The following is an 18,850-nucleotide window of genomic DNA, read 5'->3' as shown; positions in this document are numbered from 1 at the left end:
CCCCCATCCCACCCGCCCCTCCCTCCCTCCTGACTTTCTACAGGTAAAGCAGAATGAAAATGCCTAGGAAAAGGAAGGCAAACATAAAAAAAAAAAAAAAAAAAAAAAAAAAAAAAAAATTCGTACTACACACTAAAAAATAATTTGTTTTGTCATCTCATGTCTTGCAGTCAGAATAATAAAAACCAAAAGCCAAATGTCCCCCAAAAACATTTCAATGAAGGGGTGCGGAAAAAAGACATCCCTTTAATAAAACATTATCAACAAATATCGTACACAAACTACAATGTATAATAATTATTTTTTTTTTTTTTTTCCCCTCTCGGTAATTCTCGAACCAGACTACAAGGTAAGAAAAAACACTGAAACAAGATACAATGCTTTCAATAATCCGCACAAAGGTCAAATCCAAGGGAGAGAATATTTTACAGAATATGATATACATGGAGCAGAAATGGGAGCTGGAGAAAAACCAAGACCAAACTACAGGGTAGTGTCATGTACAGAGATCCCAACCCGCCGCCTTGGCTCGTCCCTTCCTCTCCCCACCAGAAGGAAGGGCCTTCGATGCTTGCCATTAATTTTTATTTTCTTATTACAGAGCGAGCCTACAGAATAGCAAGGTTACATTTTAACAACAAGAATTCCTTAAAAAATATCTCCATCCAGTTCCAAATCATAGATTAAGTGAAATCCTGACAAGAGCACATCTCTAAAGAAAAGAAACCCCCCTGCAAAATACCCCCAAAGCAAATAAAACCCCCAGAAAAATCCCAAAGTTAGCTGGAGATCACAGTTTCAAAGTCCTAGGTCAGATTAACCCTTTTTTTTTTTTTTTTTCCCCCGGTGGATTAAAAAAAAAAAGGAAAAAAAAAATTAAAAAATCAATTTTTGCAGTGAACCAGCTGAAGGACTCTGGGGAAGGGAGGGAGACAAGAGATTTCTTCTTGTACTCAGAGGGGGGGGAAAGACTAACACAGTGCATGCCACAGTCACAGAGAGCAAGATCACGATTCATTCGAGGATGTGATCCTAGAAGGGGTCACCTGCGTTAACAAATTTGTAACGAGGTGGTGGAGTCTCTTCCCCAAAGCAGATCTTGTTAACTGGAGGAGGAAGCGTTGTGCTGCAAACGAACAACAACAAAAAAACCACAACCCCCCCAAAAATACAAGGGAAAAAAAAAAAACCCAAAACAAAACAAAAACAAACAAACAAAACAAGATTAAAAAAGGAAAAAAAAAAAAAAAAGAAAAACAGGCCTTCTGAATGAAAACCACCATTGTAAACTGTCCAGTTTATTTAAAAAAATGACTACAACAGAGACAACATGATTTCATATCTAGACTAGCTTCCTGGTGTCGCACGGCACAAACATACAACAGGTTCGGTTTCTGTCTTTATTTAAAAGAACAAAGCAAAGAGATCGGAGTTGGGTGCTAGAGGCTTCCGTTTGTTTCCAAAAAGAAGTGTCATGTACATATATAAACCCTTCTGCACAAAGAAGGGTCTTGTCATGTCTTGAAATATTTTAAGTTTTGTCCTTCATGTTTTATGGAATAAAAAGTTCAGCCTTTTTATTGCATGAAACTAAACCTGGGGTTTTGGCCCCCGCCACGCGTGTCCCTGCCCATACACCTAGCTGCTTCTTCTTCTTCTTCTTCTTGCATAATTCGTTGAGATCCTCCGAACGGCAGCTGACTCTCTTGATCCTGGAGAGGAGGAGGGGGAGGGAAATCACACACTCATCGTCATGCTGGGGGAATACTGCAAGAGAGACAGAGCCACGGTGAGAAACCAGGAGGGTCGGAGCCCCGCACATCGGAGAGAGGGATGCAAAAGGAGGCTGATGACAACTACACAGCAACCTAATTGGATCTAATAAACCAGGCAGAGAGGATATGCTGGAGACTCCGATTTATCAGGGCCGAATGTGCGCCGTAACTTGCTTTTCCGGGAAGAAAATCAGCAGGTCAGTATGGGGCGAGATGTAATTTAAAACAAATAATTAACGTGCACGTGTGTATATGCTGCTAATAGAGGGGGAAGAGGAGGGATGTCTGCAGCCACCCACGGAGCCTCGAATCGTCCAGGCCAGCGCAGCCACCTCTGCATCAGCTCCTCTCCACCCGTGCACCGCATCCCACCACAGACCCCAAGCTTCCACCCGCTGTCTTATTCCCCCCTGCCCACTTTTCTGTCCTGGAGCAGCTCACACACGGCACAACCCAAATCCAAAAGGCACCAATCACCGTGCCAAGCCCACCCATGCCAGTGCCAGGACACCTCGGGGACCGTGCCCCCGTCCCCAGGCAGGCACTCGCTCACTCACATTGTCATTTTGGAAGGAATGGAGAAAGTTGCCTCCCAGCTCCCCGTCGTCTCTTGGAGTGCCCGGGGGATTGCTAATGCCACTTATGTTGTTTGGAGAATTCTGTGGGAGACCGGAGGGGAGGTGGTGAGCAGGTGTTCCCCCCAAAAACGCCACAGGGGCAGGACAATGCCATGGGGCAGGACACAGCCCTGCCCGCCCCGGTGCTGAGGAAAGGGGAGAGCCCACACACCCACCCTGCAACCAGCCCCACTTACTTTTGGAAGTCCATCTATGTCTCCTGACCCTGCAGAGAGGGGAGAGAAAGGAGAAGAGCCTTACTGGGCCTGCAGCCACGGCCCCGTGCCCACCACAGCCCCGCTGGTTTCCACCCAAAGGCTCTGCTTCGGGCACTGGTGCGAACTGGGGGCTGACCCCAGGATGGGAGCAGGCACTGGGATGCTCTGCCAGCGTCCCCAGGGAATGAAGGGCCATCGTGGCTCACCTAATGATCCGTTCATGTGATGGGGCTCCATCCCGCCCATGCCGCCCATGGGGCCGTCAGAGCCGGGGCCCATCGGGAACTGCGCGAGAAAAAGGCGACAAAACCAAAATCAGCCACCAAACAACCCCAAGCAGCCGCCACGGTGGCTCCTGAGGACTGTCCCTGTCCCAGCACCCCTCTGGAGCGCGGCAAGGGGGGAGGTAAAGCAGAATCACTGAATTGTTGAGGCTGTAAAAGTCCTTTGAGATCACCAAGCCCAAAAGTCAACTCAGCACCACCACTGAACCATACACTGAAGTGTCAGATCCACACATTTCTTGGACGCTTCCAGGGATGGTGACTCCACCACTGCCCTGGGCAGCACATTCCAATGCCTGGCAACCCCTTCCATGAAAAACAATTCCTGAATATCCAATCTAAACATTCCCTGGCACAACCTGGGGCTTTATCACCCCCTGAGGCTGCGGGGCTTACGGTCCTGTGGGTTCACCTCTAAAACCTGGCTGGATGGCAGAGCCAGAGCTGCAGCACAGCATTCCAACCAGCATTCCACAGCATTTAAGGTTGCCCATATCCCACAAAACCCAGCACCTCGGCCCGAGCAGCAGGACTGCTGCTCTCTTAATAAGCATAAAAAATTAACAAAGTCGCCCAAGAGTTAATCGCTTTTTGATGGTTTGTTTTATTTCTGTTTTGTAACAAATGGCTGAAATCAATTAAACTGCTTTACTCTCAACTGATGAAGTTAATTATGATTTGTTATGGTATCTGATATGTAAATTATTAGAAAGCAGACTTACATTCGATCGACTGCCTGCGGGCGGTACTGGATTAATCATTGTGTAGATGTTGTCACTTGAATTTGTTGAATCTGTGGAACAGTGAAGCCCAGTAAGTCGGGTGATTAATTCACTCCTTAATTAAAACAAACTCATGCCACTTGAACTCATTCTTTTGTATTTTATCACCCAAAATTCCCTCTAACTACCACCATTTTCTGGCTAATTTGTATTTAATGAAGATCCACAAAGTTTTTAATCGCAGAAATTCAACTGTGAAAAATAATTCGACTCCTGGCTGGGAACCCTCCTGAGCCCCACAGCATCCAAACCCACAGGGGGATGTAGGAACAACCCCAAATGCAATCCAGAAGTCAAGAAGCCCACGCCACTCACTTCCCAGAAAGCCAGAAGCCACAAGCATCGGTCATTACCAATAGGGCAGGGACGGCCCTGGAGAGGGAGAGGGGTCTCAGGGGGCTCGTACCTGCAGGACTGGGCATGATGGGTGTCCCTGGAGGGCCACCGCCGCCGGGCGGACCCTGCGGGAACAAAGTCGGTGTCAGGTGTGCAAACGTGAGCACTGACCACCATGCCGTGTTTTCAAACACCTCCCCCGGCTCTCAACCCCCCAACGCAGCCCAGCCACCTCCCACGGCACTGATTCCCCCCAAAACCACAGGAACTCCTGACGGACGGACAGACAGCCGGGGCAGGAGGACTCACCACGTATGTACCAGGCGATGAAGAAGAGTATGGGATCTGTAGGGACAAGGAGAGACGGGTTCAGCCACGGGCTGGGGAGCCCCCTCTCATTAGCAGGGCTCAGCTAATGAGGAACGATCCCATTTGCAGGACACTTCCCAACAAACCCCGCTCTCGCTCCAACATACTCACTGAGTTAGCACTGCTGGGGTTCGGCCACGGTCTACCGGCGCCCGGCCCCCTGAGGACAAAATTAAAAAACAGGGGGAAAAATAAATGCTGTGTTTTTCTGCAGAGAGTCCCGAGTCAGTGGTGAAACCTCACAGCATGGGGATTGCCTTACATGTTAATTCCAGGCATGCCAGGACCTAGGGAGTTGGGTGGAGGTCTCATGCCGCTGCCGTAGTTCTGCAACGATAACCAAGGGTCAGTCTACCGTAACGGGAAGAGACACCAGAGAGACGAGAGAAAGGGGGGAAAGAAAGCCAATAAACAAACAAAAAATCAAGCAAAAAGGGTCTGTGTGCACACAAGTGTCTGTGTGCAAAAATGAGCTTAAAAAAAAAAAAAAAAAAAGATGATGAATGTAAGAGGCAATTGTGTTTATGAAACAGGCAGCTGAATATGGGTGGAAGCCAGGCTGAGCTCCAAAGTTCCCCCTCCCTACTCTCTGTGGAGGGAAAACATCCCCCTCCCAGCTCCATGAGACAATTCTGTTCAGAGCCCCCAGCACCAGCTACAACCTTTTGGATTTTTCCCTTTGTGCAGGAGAAAACAGGGGCAGGAGGAGGAGAAAAGGCTTGCAAGGTTCCTGCTGCAGTGTAAGGATGAGGAAAGGCTGCATGAGCTCCCCCTGAGATGGAGCACTCCTTGCTCCCTGGATGACTGCAGGAGTAGGGAATACCAAGCCAGGCTTGTTTTTCTCTCGCTCCCCAGCTCTCTGCTCCATCCCCCCGAGCAGATCTGCAGCCGCGGGGAGCGGGCGAGGGCAGGCAGCCCCCTGGGCCTCCTCTCCTGCCTTATTCCTCCCTGGCTCTGCCTCCAGCTGGGACAGGGAGCCTCAGATCTGCATCCCTCATCTCCTAAAACCGGCTCTAGTACAAAGCCAAGCCCAAGGCAGTGGAGGAAGAGGAATCCCCCGAATGCCGCGCTCCATTTGGTCTGTGCTTTGCTCCGCGTGCCCTCCAGGCGACGTGCAGCCAGATTTAGGTCGCGTTGCTGCTCTTCCCCTCCCACCTCCCTCTCTTCTGTAATGCATCTTTTTTGGACCGTATTTCTGCCATTTAAAGAAAAAACTGCTACAGCAGGAGGAGGGATGCCTGGCCACTTCCTACACCACAGCCCCTTGGAGCGCTCCGAACTGGATTTTAAGTACAATACTTTAGTGCTGTCTGGTTTTACCTGGATTTATGGATGCACCAGTGCATGGTGCACTGCTGAGGGCATCACCAAAGTTTGTTTTGAAGAGGCAGAAAAGGGTTTTCCCCAAACAAATTACCAGCAAGTCCTTAATTGATCAAAATTTCAGCCATTTATACCGAATATCGGCATCAAGCCCCTTGTTTAAAAAAAAACAAAAAGGGCTCAGCGTTTTTAATTGGAGCTGAAAGGCTGGAAAACGAAGCCAGCTGAAAGATGCTCAAGGAGGGCGAGGAGGAAACGCAGCTGTGCCGAGAGACCTGGGCAAGGCACCACCAAAACCCAGAGAGCTATAAACCCTCTTCATGCTGGCACCGGCAAACCCTGTCCTGGCTTCTGCAGAGCTACAAATGGGACTCTTAAAGGGAAAAAGGCAGCGGCAATCAGCTGAAAGAGATGATTCATCACTGCTGTGTAATAAGGAGCTGCTGTCAGGACGCCGGGATGTCCTGGCTGGATGTTCTGCAACCCTCTGGAATCCTTTGAGAAGTATTTAGGAAGGTCCCAACGCAAAGCTTAAAGGAAAACAAGCCCTGGGCACACAGGTTGCGAGGGGCTGCTGGGTCTGGGTCGGTATTTTTGGTGGCTGCCTGCGCAGGCGCCGATTCCTGGACGGCTGCAGGGAAGGCAGCGCCTGCGGGTGCCAGATCGGGAAGCCCAGCGCTTCTCCAGGAAAAGGCTGCCTCTTAAAAAAAAAAAAACCCCCTCTCCCTAATGTACACACACCGGGAACAGCGGAGTCAAAAATAAAAGCTCTGAACATTTCACAGCTCCTGCCGGCTCCCAGAGCCGCCGCCATCCCACGCGGCGCTCGGCGCGCGCTCGCCGCTTCCAAGTTTCGCGGCGAGCTCTGGAAGTGGGAAGCAGCCTCCCCCGGGCAAGCCGCCGCCGCTCGCCTTGGCGCGGGCCACGCTTGCAAAACGCCTTTGGGTTTTGTTGTTTTTTTTTTTTTTCCCCTCTTTTTGGGTGTAATTCTCCAGGAAAGGAGGATTTTAAGCGCGGCAGCAGCGCTCGGGGAGGGCTTGCCTGTGAAACGGTGCTTGCGCAGGAAATTTTTGTCCCCCGCCCTAGGATGGATCCGGGTGCTGGCGGATGCGGCCCAGCACCCCCGAGCAGCATCCTCAGGTTGGTGCTAAGGACGTGACACATCTCCCTCTCTGCACAACATTCACTTATCTCAACAGCCTCCAGGGGAAAAACAAAACAAAACTCCAGCGCACCCGCTCGTCTCCTGACAGACTCTGATCCTCGCGCTACAAACTCCACGTAGGCGACGATGCAGAGAGGATAAACCTCCAACCAAAATATGGTAATCTGGGCTTGAAGTCTCGTAGAAGGAACAAACAGGAGTGAGTCAACAAGCCACTCCATAAAGTGAATCAACGGAACGACAGCATATATTAACCCAGATCTGCTTAATTTCAAGAGTTTACTCCCCTTTCCTGAAATAGAGAGCTCAAGCAGGCAGCAGGAGGGGCAGGTGGAGGGGAACCTCGCAGGGGAAAGCCTTATTCCCTTTGCTAAAGGGATCTTTGCCATTTCTTTTTATTTATTAATTTCAAATGCAAGCCTCCTTTCCCTTTCCTGCCGTTAGGGTCGTAACAGTTTCCCAGGCAGGCAGTATAAAGCACTCAAAGGCTGCTCTAAGTGCCGTCCCCTCTGACAGAAGGGCAGGAGGGAGGCTGCAATACCCTTAATGAGCTCTGAAGACCTCACTCCTGTTAAAAGGAGGGATTTCCAGATGCAAGGCTAATGTAAAATGCATTAACACTAATGGGGGGAAGGGGTGTTTTGGGGGCAGGGGGGGGGAACTCCCATCCCTCCGAGCCCCAGGAGGTTGTTCCCGTGGTTTGTAGGATGTGCTCTGGCACCGGGCTTACCTGCGGACCGGGACCCATGGGGCCCATCCCTCGCGGAGGATTCATCCTTTGCATGGGGCCGCCCATGTTAGGGTGCCCTGTTGGGAGGAAAGCAGGGCTGTTACACAGCGCCCAAACCACTCTGGGCCCCCAATTAGGGGCTGATTAGGAACGTCAGTGCTCGACCCTCCTCTGCTGGGGTTTACCTTGCTGTCGCGTGGGATCCATCGAATTGGGCAGCAATGGCTGTGTACCGGGAACAGCACCCGGCGGCTGTGAACGCAAGGGAGCAAGATTAAAAAAATAAACCCTGCATCCCTCTGCATCCCACGTCCCACTGCTACAGCCTCCAGGTGTTTGCCTCCCTCATCCTCCTGCAAATCCCTTCTAAACCCCGAACAAGGCGTTTCCCCCTCCCCCCAGGCCAAATGCTGCTGTATTTTAGGAAAGCAGGGGGAAACCCGGGCAGAGCGGGGCAGTGGTGTCAAATCCAGCAGGGAAAGCTGAAGAGCAGCATGGCACCCTGGTAACACACGGCACCAGGGCCAAACCAGGCAGCGAGCCAGTGGCTGTGGAGAGGAGATGCTCTGCGTGCAGCAGAGCAAGGCTGGGACCCATCCCCGCGCAGGCTGAGAGGAAGGTGGATTCTCCCCCTCCCCAAACTCACATTCCACTCGGGCAATGCTGCTATTAAAGCTTCAAAGGCTACTCCAAACAGATAAAGGGGAAGAAAAATGCAGATATTGTCTGCCTGAGGGAAGCAAAGTGTAAACAGCTTTGCTAAGGCACTGCCTTTTACTTGGATTGACACCGAGGATCCCAGTGCCGGAGCACAGCACAGGCCCTGGGTGCACGTGGCTGTGCCAAGGCAGAATCAGCTCAGCCCCAGGTTTTTTTGCAGGCTGGAAGCTGGCAGCAGGAGGAAGATAAACCAGGAGGGTTGCAGAGGTGGGTATTTACACTTCTGCTGCCTGACCTTCCTGCCTGCCTTTTTATTCCTCCTGTCCCTCAGGATGTGACCATAACCTCGCTGAGCTCTGCCTGGGTACAAACACGTGTTTTATATGCGGTGTTTAGGGGGGAGAGCGGGAAATGAAATCCTTCTAATTAACTTTACCCACTCCTGAATGCTTGATCCTGCTGTGGGAACAGCCTCCTCAAACCAGTCCCCCCTGCCTCTCCTGCCTGCCCAGCTCACCGTGCTCACCTCCAGCAGAACTGGGAATGAGCCACTGCAGGATGGGTGCAGTGGGTCTGTTAAAACTGACCCATGAGGAGGTGCAGTGAATTAATACCTCGTTAGGTCATCCATCAGTGCCCTGGGTGGAAGGCTCTTCCAGCCACCCAAGCATGGGGGTCCTCCACTAGCCCCTTCTGGGTTTTTCTCAGCTACATCTCAGCTGCCTCAGCACCAGTTAGCAGCTTCCAAAGACTCAAGTCTCAAATCCAGCAAGCACAAACCCAGAGCAAGCTGGTACACCCTGCTTCCTGACTATCCTGCTCTTTCTGCTAATTAGACCCACAGAAAAATAACGCTGAGAGCCAAAAAACAAGCTCCCCCAAAGATAATTTTTGAACAGACACCTTTGCTGCTCAAAGGAATTACGGGTTTGCTTTAATTTCCCTTTAGTGACGAATAACCTCTGGCTTGGTCATTACCCTACGGATCTGCATGGCAAGGAGATGAATTCCTCGACCAAAGGCCACGCATGCGTCCAGGAGGGGCGTGGGGTGGAAGCCAGAAACAAACTGCCCTTGTATAAGCTGGGATAAGAGGATAAACCCAACCCAAAAAATTCAGCAGTGACCTGCCCCGCTTGACCCCGCCGCTGATCTAAACGCTCGGTCAACCCAGCAGCAGGATTATCTCCATCACTTTAATTTTCTGCCATCGCGGGGGAAAATCCAGCCGGGCAGCGAGCACGGCCCCGCCGGGAACACCGTGGCTGGAAAGCAGCTCATTCCCCAGCGCTGCTTCCACCCCGGATAGACCCAAACCTCAAAATAAAATCACATTATCATCGTTAAGTGACACCTGATGCTCCGGCATTAGGGAAAAGGACGGGGGGTGACGCTCGCAACTCAAATCTGCAGGATACCTGGCCCCCCTCCTCCCCTTTCCCAAATAACAGCTATCCCACGGAAATCCAGAACGCCGGGAGCGCAGTACCTGGTTGCCCATCCTGATGGGGGGCCGGGGACCTCCGGCGTAGCGCGGCGACATGAACGGCTGCGGGGACACAAAAGGGGGTCAGGGCTGAGCCGTGGGGAGGCAGCTCGCTCCCCACGCACGCTGGTTAGCCTGCACACACTGCTTTTGGTGTTTTTGTGGATTTTTTTGTGGTGTTTTTTTTTTTTTTTCTGGAGACATCCTTTTTTAAAAAAGTTACGTTTCAAAAGGGAGAAAAAAAAATAAAAAAGAGAAAGGTGTCTGGAGTCCGTTTTTTTTAGACATTTTCTCTGTAGGTTTATTGTTTGAGAGCGTGTTTGACATCGGCAGTACCAGGTGAGGCTGTTAAAATTAGTGCATGGGAAACCCTGAGTGTTAGATAATGTTCGAGTTTAAATATATAGAGATATATTAAAAAAAAAAAAAAAAAAGTGGCAAATAAGCACATACAGACACGCACACACAAAAAAACCCCAGTGCTAAGTACTGAAAAAAAAAAAAAAAAAGGAAGAAAGGCTTAACGTTACTTCTTTTTACAACTGCTGCTACTAACAGAAGCTTAAAAACCCACATCAAGTTAAATTTCTCAGGGCTACCTTGGGAAGGTAAAACAGTCTGATACCCACGATTGACTTGTCAGTCCACTGACAACTGCATATCCAAAAAACACAAAGAAAAAAAGAAAAAAAAGAGAGAAAGGACAAAAAGGAAAAAAAAAAAAAAAAAGTAAAAAAAAAGAAAAAAAAAAAGGAAAAAAACCAACATTCTGCTTTGGAGCTGGGGTGCCCGGGAGGATGCTCCCCGGGGAGCGGGTACCCGCTGCCCAGCATGCTTACAGAGGGGGGAAAAAAAGAAGTAAATTGTCCCGGTTCACAGCCCTACCCATCACTAGTGTCTTTACCTGACTGTGGGGTCCCATCATGCTGTTAGGATTGTGGGGTGGAGGCTGTGCGTGTGGCGAGGGCTGTGACCCAGGCGGTCCCTGTGAGGTCAGACAGTAGAAGGAGGTTATGGATTAGCACATGAAAGCGCAGAAAGCTAAAAAAAGGATTCACGGGTGGACCTGTTCAGTCGGGGAGTCATTTCTCCCGGTTTTAAATCAAATTCTTTTCCATTTTTTATTTTTTTTCCTAATTGAGTTTCTATTCGTTTGCAGCTGAACAATGAGCAATGATATATGCAAAAAAAAAATATATATATATTCAAAATACTCAGAACATCTGTCAAAATACAGTGGCCACATTGAGAGTAAACGGTCCAGTGGTTCAACCAAGTCTGCAATGATAAACACACAGGGAAACACTTTGCAGGGGCGTGCAATGAGGAAAAAAAAAATATATATATATGCAGGAGAGGACCAGAGAGGTTGGGGGGAAATAAAAAAACCACCCCCAAACCAAAAAAAGGGAAAAAAAAAAATTCTAAAAAAAAATCAAAATCAAAATCTACTTTTTCCTCTCTCATCCCAAAGGCTGGAAACACCTCGGGGTTTGTGTTTTGACCGTGGTTCACTGGAGGTGCTGGAGCGAGCGCGGAGGACGAGGAGCACGTCCCGGCTCACGCTTGGGCAGCGTTTGGCCGGCACAACCGGGGCTGCACCGCCACACTGAAGGGATGCAACATCCTTCCTCGAGTTGGATTCCCTAAGGATGCGAGCAAAATGGCTTGCGAGCAAAGAAAGGATGTCTAGGGGAAAAAAGGAGAGATTAGTTGGTGCAGGTTTAAGGCTGCAATGCAGCAGCCGCTGACATTTTGGGCTTGAACGCCCACTTTCATTTTTTTTTTTTTTAATTTAAATTTCCCTTTAAAAGCACGAAATGAAAATTTGCTTGGGAAAAAAACCAAAAAACAAAAAAAACAACCCCGCGAGCTCGGTGCAAGAAATATACCGGTGCGTGTTAACGTGAGGAAAAAAGGGGGGGAAAAACAAACAACAAAAAAAAGCGTATTTTGAGTCAAAGGAGGTGTAATTGGTAGAGAAAGCACAGGAGCTCTGTCAGTAGGTGATGGGAAGCGACGGCAGGCTCCAGGACCAGCGCCGGAGCAGATGTTCTCTACCTGCCTCGTTACTAATTTCAACAAGTGTTCGCCTTCTAGCTGCTGCCAGCAATGGCATGGTTTGTTACCATGAGCAATTTTCTTAATTAACAGACATTAATTAGCCATTTAGCAATTTTGCAAGCGTTTGTTTAGCAGCTTTCCTAAACATGAATACCACTGTGATAATGGTACTGATTAGAGGGTCCCCTAATTAACAGTACAGGGAAGGAAAATTGAAATCACATAAATTAAAAAGGGAGGGGAAGTTAATGAAGGCAGGACATATTTGCACCTGCAAATCTTTTGTACAGCGGAAACTTGAGTGCAATGTAAATAAAGTAAGAGGGTGGGTTTTCTTTTTTTTTTTTTTAATTTTTTTTTTTTTTTTTTTTGGAGTAGTTCAACGGCGAGATGGAGCCAAGCAGATTTAAACCAACAGCCTCCTGCCAGCCCCTCTGCTCGAGCCGCTGAAATCCCACCACTTACACCACCATTTAATCTCCAGGAGCTGAAAGGAACCAGCCCCTGCCCTTAGTTCCTAGCCAACCTCATCTGGACGAGGCCACAGCACCTCAGGACAACCCTCCCCAGTGCCTTCTCCATCCATGTACCATCAGAGCGGAGAAGACAAACCTCTGAGGTCCAACTGCAGCATCAACCTCCTTTAGCATAAGTCCTCTCCAGGCATGGAAGTTGACTTATTTTGGCTTCTGAGTTGCTAACTCTGCGAATGCAAAGTGCAGCAGGGGCAGCAGACACCTCCCACCATCCCCCAGTAAGGTCTGGCCACCCCCAAAGCCTTCCTACGTATCTCAGCTGCAGGATTTGGGGTAGGGAAGATCAGAAGAGGTGAATGAGTGATGCAACCAAGTGGAAGGTAAAAACCAGGGCAGGCAGAGGCCAAACCTCAAGCCCCATCAGTGCAAGAGCCAGTGTCCCCCACGATGCCTGCCTTGTGCTGCAGGAGGGGGTCACTGCTGTCCAGGTACTGATGTCCTTCCCCTCGTATCCCACAGCAGGTGAGGGTGTGGGCTGAACAGGTATCAAGCACATGGGGGACACCTGAAGGCACCCTGGCTGGGCCTGGAGGTGATGCCTGGGGTCTGCGTTTCGAGCCGGAGAGCAAACACTGTTTGATTACTGGAGAAAAAGCATCTGTGAGACACAGCAGCATTTCCACCAGAGGAAAATCCCCTGTGGCAGCTGGACCCAGGGAGCATCCGCTGTTTGTGCTGCTGAGTGCATCCTCTGGAGCGTCTCCTGCCCCGACACCAGGGCTGCTCCTGGGATCCTCCAGGCTCGGCGCCGCAGCATCCTTGCCCTTGCATTATCCCATGTGGCAGCATTCCCAGGGGACGCTTCTGGATAAGGTGACACCCAGCTTGTGCAAACGTCTTGGCAGGCAGGGCAGAGCCGAAAGCAGCTTTTTAAAAATTTTTCCTTCTTTTCTTGCTTTTCCTGTGCGGCAGCATCCAAAATGTTCGCTCCGAGCTGCGACCGCCGCGGCCCCCTCGGCACGGCTGCCCTGCTCTGTCAGGAACGCAGCATCTCTGGATAGTGTTATCCCCATAAACGTTTGCAGATGTTCGGGGCTGGGAGCCGTGCTGGGCTGGGAACGCCCGCTGGAGCGGTTGCCTTTTCGCACGGGATTGCCTCGCTGCAGAGGGAGCAGCCCACGACCCCGACGGATCGCGGCAGTTGAGACAAGTGTTCCGCAGGGACGACGTGTGGGCTCCAACCAACAGAACATCCCCTTTTTCTTAAAAAGACGCGTGTGTTTAGCAGTTATTAACTACTCCTGTTAAAGGAGGAGGCTGAACACATGCTGTCCTGCTTCCTCCACATCCCTCCATCCAGCCCTGGAGTCGCATCCCTGCGGCACAGCTCCTTCTGACACACCACGCTGGGCGAGCGGGACCTGCTCTGCAGTTGCTTCACGCTGATCTTCAGACCTGCACTCTCCCCAAACAGAGAAGCCACATAATCTCTCAAGTTTTTCTTCTTTCCCTCCAAACTGGACACTTTTTGTATGGGTTTATTCTTCATCTTCCTGTAGCTGCCTCAAAACCCCCCAAAAAACAACTCCAACAGCTAAAACGGTGTTAGAGGAAACTGTTTCCAACAGCTGTTGGTGGCTCAGCTCCACTCTGCTTCATATTTTTCTCTTCTTTACACTCCAGGGACTTTAAAAGCCCAACCTGGCCCGCTGGACAGCCAAAGTTTGCTGCCACAGGGAGTTTCCAGGAGATCAGGTTATTTCCACTCTGTCTTTCATGAGCTCAACTCCTCAAACTTCTTGTAAAATATTAAAGATGGAAAATGGCACAGGCGATCATAGCTCCGTGTGTGTCAATTTATGTTTCCAGCGTAATTCACCACAAATGGATCATGTTTTATGGGCTACATACTTTCAGCTAATGGGGGAGTTTTGCTATTTAAAAACATTCGCAAGCACCTCTGGGGGTGGCAGAAGAAGGCAGGATGGTACGAGAAGGCAAAGCATCACTGCCACGAGACACCAAGGGTTTCGAGTTAGCGATGGGGAGGCATCTTGTGTTTAAAATACCTGCCCCTGCCTGCCAGTTTTGACGTTAGAAAATACTAAAATAAATTAGATGGATATTAATTAAAGCCATGCCCGGGTTTATTGGAGAGGAGGTTTTTTTCTGCTGAAGGAGAGAGATGTTTTGCAAGTTGTCAAGGGAAAAAAAAAAAAAAAAGAGGTATCTCTGAAGGAGCCTTTAGGAGAGATGCTCCAGTTGCCTTCAAAGAGAAAGACCCCGGTTGACTTCCAGTGTGTGGTGCTGGGTGAGGACCTTCCCGAGACAGGGCAAAGCGAGGCCAGGAGAGGTTAGACAAGGCAAGGCAAAGCAAGGCAAGGCAAAGCAAAGCAAGGCGAGGTTAGGCAAGGCAAGGCAAGGCAAGGCAGCGAGGCGAGGCGAGCCAAGCTCCCCCGCAGACAGCGAAAGGCAGTCGTGGGCAGGAGCTCTGCCTCGCCTGCAGCTGGGGCTCCCAACTGCAGAAGCCTGGTTTTAAGGAATATGTTTAACACAAGCTCTTCAGGAAACAAACCCGTGTCAGCCAGAGCCAAGAACAGTCACCTCCATCTGGCTGGAGCACCCGAGAGAAAGTTGACTGCAAATCCCACCATATGCTCCAGACGCTCGGTACAAAAGCCTCGGGCATCCTACTAAACTTCCAGAAAAAAAACTTTCTCTGATGCTTGCTTTTCCTCTCCTCCAGCTTGTAGGCTACCTTCCTTCAAACCCTTCCCAGTGCAGGCTGGTACCAAGCTCTACCCCAGGATTTTGGGAAGAGCAGCCTGGTTTTACGGCTCTCGCGCTGGCTCACCGGAACCGGCTGACCAGAGCTGGTGGAAGCGGGAAATCCCACTGAGACACCAGGGGGAAAATGGTGGCATCCAAAGAGGGAACAGGACAACATGGACCCCTTCCTATTGTCCCCGGCTTCACCATCCTCACCCCACGGGCGACCTCACCCAAAGAGGGAGGCGTGCAGGATGCGGGAAGGGGAGGTGGGGAGGGCAGGGGATGTGGTGGGGGGAGCCCCCCGGGCTCTGGAGCCCCCGGTCCTCCCCAGCTCTCGAGGTCTGTCTGCATTAGGGGGCAGTGTGGGAACACGGAGCAGCCGGCGCTTTGTTTTGGTGCATCTCGGCGCCGAGCCGCTGATGCATAGCTAACGCAGCGCCGACATTGATTTATGGTCAACTTTCCATTTCATCAGCGCGGGGTACGGGGCGGCGCGGGGACTCTGCGCTGGGGAGAGCGGGCATGGCTGGGGGGGCTGCTGACTCACCCCCCTCCTCGTTTATTTAGTGGTATAAAGGTGTGGTATTAATTGCTTTCAGTTTTTTGTTTTCCTTCCTGTATTTCCCTGGCACAACACCCCCCCCCAATCCCTCTTGCGAGGGATCTGCACCCCGGCATCAATCCAGCTTTCAAAACAAAAGCAGGAACGCCTCTGATGACCTTTAGGAGGATGAGCAGAAGGTTTGTTTGCTCATCTCAACGGGACAAAGAGAGAGATTTAAATAAAAGCATCTACCCATGCTGGCCATCAACCCAGCCAACCTTTTGTCCGGAGCGCAGCCGATGCTGTGCCGCCGGCTGGCACCATGAAATGCCCCAGCAACCCAGGAGTGCCATGGGCCTCTCCTTTCCCGTAATTTTGGGAGATTCTGAAGGTTGCACTTCCCTTGGCCCCTGGCCTGAAGGTTTCTGCTGAGCTCTGGCACTGGGAAGGGAATCTCACTGCAAGGCAGTGGCTGTGGCTGGGCGCTGCAGCCTGGAGTCCTCCTTGCTTCTCCCTTTCCTGGAGCATTCCTTCTCCTCCAGGCTCACTCACATGTGTTTGGGCTATGATGTCCCAGGAATGGTCCATATCATTTTTTCCCTTTGCCGTCTGTGATGGACATCCTCACATGCAGGGCTGGGGGGTGGCTCCTGCACTCCCAGGACAGTAGTGTGGAGTTTCTGCTACCTGAGCCTTGCTGGTGACTCATTCCTCAGCTCCCTGTGTGACTCCCCACCATGCCTGGACAGGATCAGGCCCTCTAAACCCTCTCAAAAACTATCTGCCCATGCCTGCTACCCTTGGAGATATCCCTTGTAGGTCCCTGGTACAGAGGAGCGAGATGCTGAAAACCCCTGAGCCCTCTCCAGCACTCTCCTGGCATGAGGATGGCATTGGCTGAGGTGGTACCACCTCACTCACTCCCAGGGCTGCCATACCAAGGGCTGGGGAGAAGCCCTTTCTATCTTCTGTGACCTTTTTGTTTTTGCCCTCTGAATTTAGGCACTTTAATCTCCTACAGATAGTAAATTATCCCTGAGCTGTGACTGGCTTGACACTGAGCCTCCAGCCCACCTCTGCAAGAGCTGCTCCCCAGCATCTCCTGAAGATGGAACGAGCTCCAGCACCCGCAATAAATCAGACAGGCTTTCATGGAGGCGATGTTCAGACTGTGTTAAAAGGTGGGATTTTTCTTCTGCTTTCCATCCCGAGGGCTGGAAGGAGAAACCAGATGCTGGAGGGCTTTCAGGAAAGGCAGGCTCTTGAGATGTCACATGTGAGCCATATGCACGGGCACCCATCCTCTCTTCCCTCTGGCAGTGCTGGGGATGGGCAGTATAACCTGCACTGGTGTTATTACACTGTCTGGGGGTTTCAGGATCCACCCCTGCTTCTGAGCCATCCCCTTCCCCAGCAGCTCCTGGGCCAGCTGCACAGGAGGCAGGGAGCTAGGATGGGTTGTCTGCTCCTGAATCAGACCCTCAGTGCAAAAGTGCTACAGGAGGGCAGAAAGGAAAGAGGTGGGGGACAGCTTGGAGGCTGTCAACGGGAAGAGTCGAGACGGCAGCATGAACAGTTAAGTCTGGAGAGACATGACTCCTCTTCCTCACCTTTCCCACTCTGGGAAAGCCAACCCATACACTTGCTGCCTTGCCCTAAATTCCTGCCAGTTTTGCAGCCCTCGCAGCTCGGCGTGAAGCAGAAGCCCCGAAGGACAGTCAGCTTCGCCGCGGGGCGAGATCAGGACGTTTTGGAGACACATTTGTTGGAAGCAGCAGCTTGGCACTCGGATTGCTGGCAGCAGCTATGACCTGCGAGATTGCATCTCCGCCGTTGGCTTCACCCCCTGCCGCCGAGCGCTGCTACAAGATTCGCCCGTTTTAGGGTTCCCGATCAATATCGGATAGTCTTCCTCTGTCAGAAGCATGTTCAGGAAATGGGATCTCTCTTTCTCTCTCTCCCAAAAAAAAAAAAAAGACAGGACCCTCCATCCCCCTTCCCACACAAACGCAATCGCCGATATCGGGCTCAGATATCGCCACAATAAATCACAAGCTCCTTATCGAGCTCGCCTGTCTACTGCCCGAGAAGTTCTCCCATATACAAATCACAAGCCCAGATTAAAAAAAAGCCCAGCTTGCCAAAACAAATATTCCTTTCAACTCTTATTCTGTTTTTTTTACATGAACAAGTGTTACGTCCTCAAGCAGGGGGATTTTAAAGCACTGAAAGCTTGTGTTGCTGCAAACCAGTGCAGCTCACTCCAGGCAAAGAGATTCCTGAGAAAACCCCCAAGGTTCAGGGCTTGAAAACTCCTTTTCTTTGTGCTTGTTGATATCCTTTCTGCCAGCGTCACTCCGAACACATTACCCCCTCTCCCCTGTCAGAGCCTGTTGTGGGATAAGGAAGGAGCGAGGGGACTTTGGGGACTTTGCTGGGTATTTGCTTACAAGGTGCCTCCACGGCATTCAGGGATTTGGCTGGAGCCCACTCCTGCCTGCAGCCGCAGCCAGGGTTTGTTAATGCATTCAGTGATTGCATTTGGAAAAAATCAAGTGGTTAACCAGAGGAGGGGGAAAAAGTTTCAGGAATCAAAATCCAGAATGTTTTCAATTACACACGTCTGTTAGGACTGGAGAACAAATACAATCCCAACCCAAACACAAACCAAGCAGCTTTGGAAAAAAAACATTGGTTGTAAATACACAGTAACCTCTCCGAGCAAGGAATTTGCTTTAAGGCCACAAAAAAATAGAAAGCAAACGTGGAAGGACAGCAGAACACAAGTTATTCCTAGACAGGTCAGCTGTGCAGGCATGCTGCTTCCCTCGCATCCTCTTGGGGGAACAAAAAAAAAAAAACCAAAAACCAAAAACAGAACACAGGCAACGACAGCGCTGACACCCAGAGCGAAAGCAAACACGTGCGCGGCGTGGAGGGAGCACCGGGAGGAGCGGCAGCCTACCTGGAAGAACCCGGGCGGGATGGGGCCCCCGGGCATCCCGTCATTCGGGGGAATGTTTCCAAGCACGGGACTCGGGGCGGCAGCTGCGCTCTGCGGGGAACAAAACCGGGGCAAACACGGTCAGAGTTACGGCAAAAGCACGTTAAAAAATGCCACCTCCCCTGCAGCGTCACGCTGAGTCGATCTGCCTGGCATCTCCGGAGCCCTGAGCATCTTTCCCCATGGAGGAACCGGAGGAGGACGCTCGCAGCTGGAGGGGCACCGGCCCCTGAGACTCGCCCACG

At 50.9% G+C, this 18,850-nt stretch overlaps 1 protein-coding gene across 4 annotated transcripts in view; it reads right to left on the bottom strand.

The window, feature by feature from the left end:
* Positions 1-846: 846 nt before the first annotated feature.
* Positions 847-18,850, bottom strand: part of SSBP3 (single stranded DNA binding protein 3) — a 55,031-nt gene continuing 37,027 nt past the window's right edge. For 2 of the 4 annotated variants that reach the window (XM_040072682.2, XM_058421696.1), the window contains 14 exons: positions 18,567-18,656; positions 10,650-10,730; positions 9,749-9,808; positions 7,785-7,851; positions 7,600-7,676; positions 4,644-4,708; positions 4,493-4,541; positions 4,322-4,357; positions 4,083-4,137; positions 3,617-3,687; positions 2,817-2,895; positions 2,590-2,618; positions 2,333-2,434; positions 847-1,767 (listed from right to left, as the gene is read on the bottom strand). In XM_040072682.2, the coding sequence (XP_039928616.1) occupies positions 1,738-1,767; positions 2,333-2,434; positions 2,590-2,618; positions 2,817-2,895; positions 3,617-3,687; positions 4,083-4,137; positions 4,322-4,357; positions 4,493-4,541; positions 4,644-4,708; positions 7,600-7,676; positions 7,785-7,851; positions 9,749-9,808; positions 10,650-10,730; positions 18,567-18,656 (891 nt within the window). In that variant the 3' untranslated portion in view covers positions 847-1,737. The remainder of the gene's footprint in view (positions 1,768-2,332; positions 2,435-2,589; positions 2,619-2,816; positions 2,896-3,616; positions 3,688-4,082; positions 4,138-4,321; positions 4,358-4,492; positions 4,542-4,643; positions 4,709-7,599; positions 7,677-7,784; positions 7,852-9,748; positions 9,809-10,649; positions 10,731-18,566; positions 18,657-18,850) is intronic. The other 2 variants (XM_040072683.2, XM_058421697.1) reach the window with 1 other exon arrangement.

Source organism: Hirundo rustica, chromosome 9 (genome assembly GCF_015227805.2).
Source record: "Hirundo rustica isolate bHirRus1 chromosome 9, bHirRus1.pri.v3, whole genome shotgun sequence".
Taxonomy (NCBI): Eukaryota; Metazoa; Chordata; class Aves; order Passeriformes; family Hirundinidae; genus Hirundo; species Hirundo rustica.
Note: the sequence above shows the minus strand (reverse complement) of the source record. Positions and strands in the feature narration are given on the sequence as shown.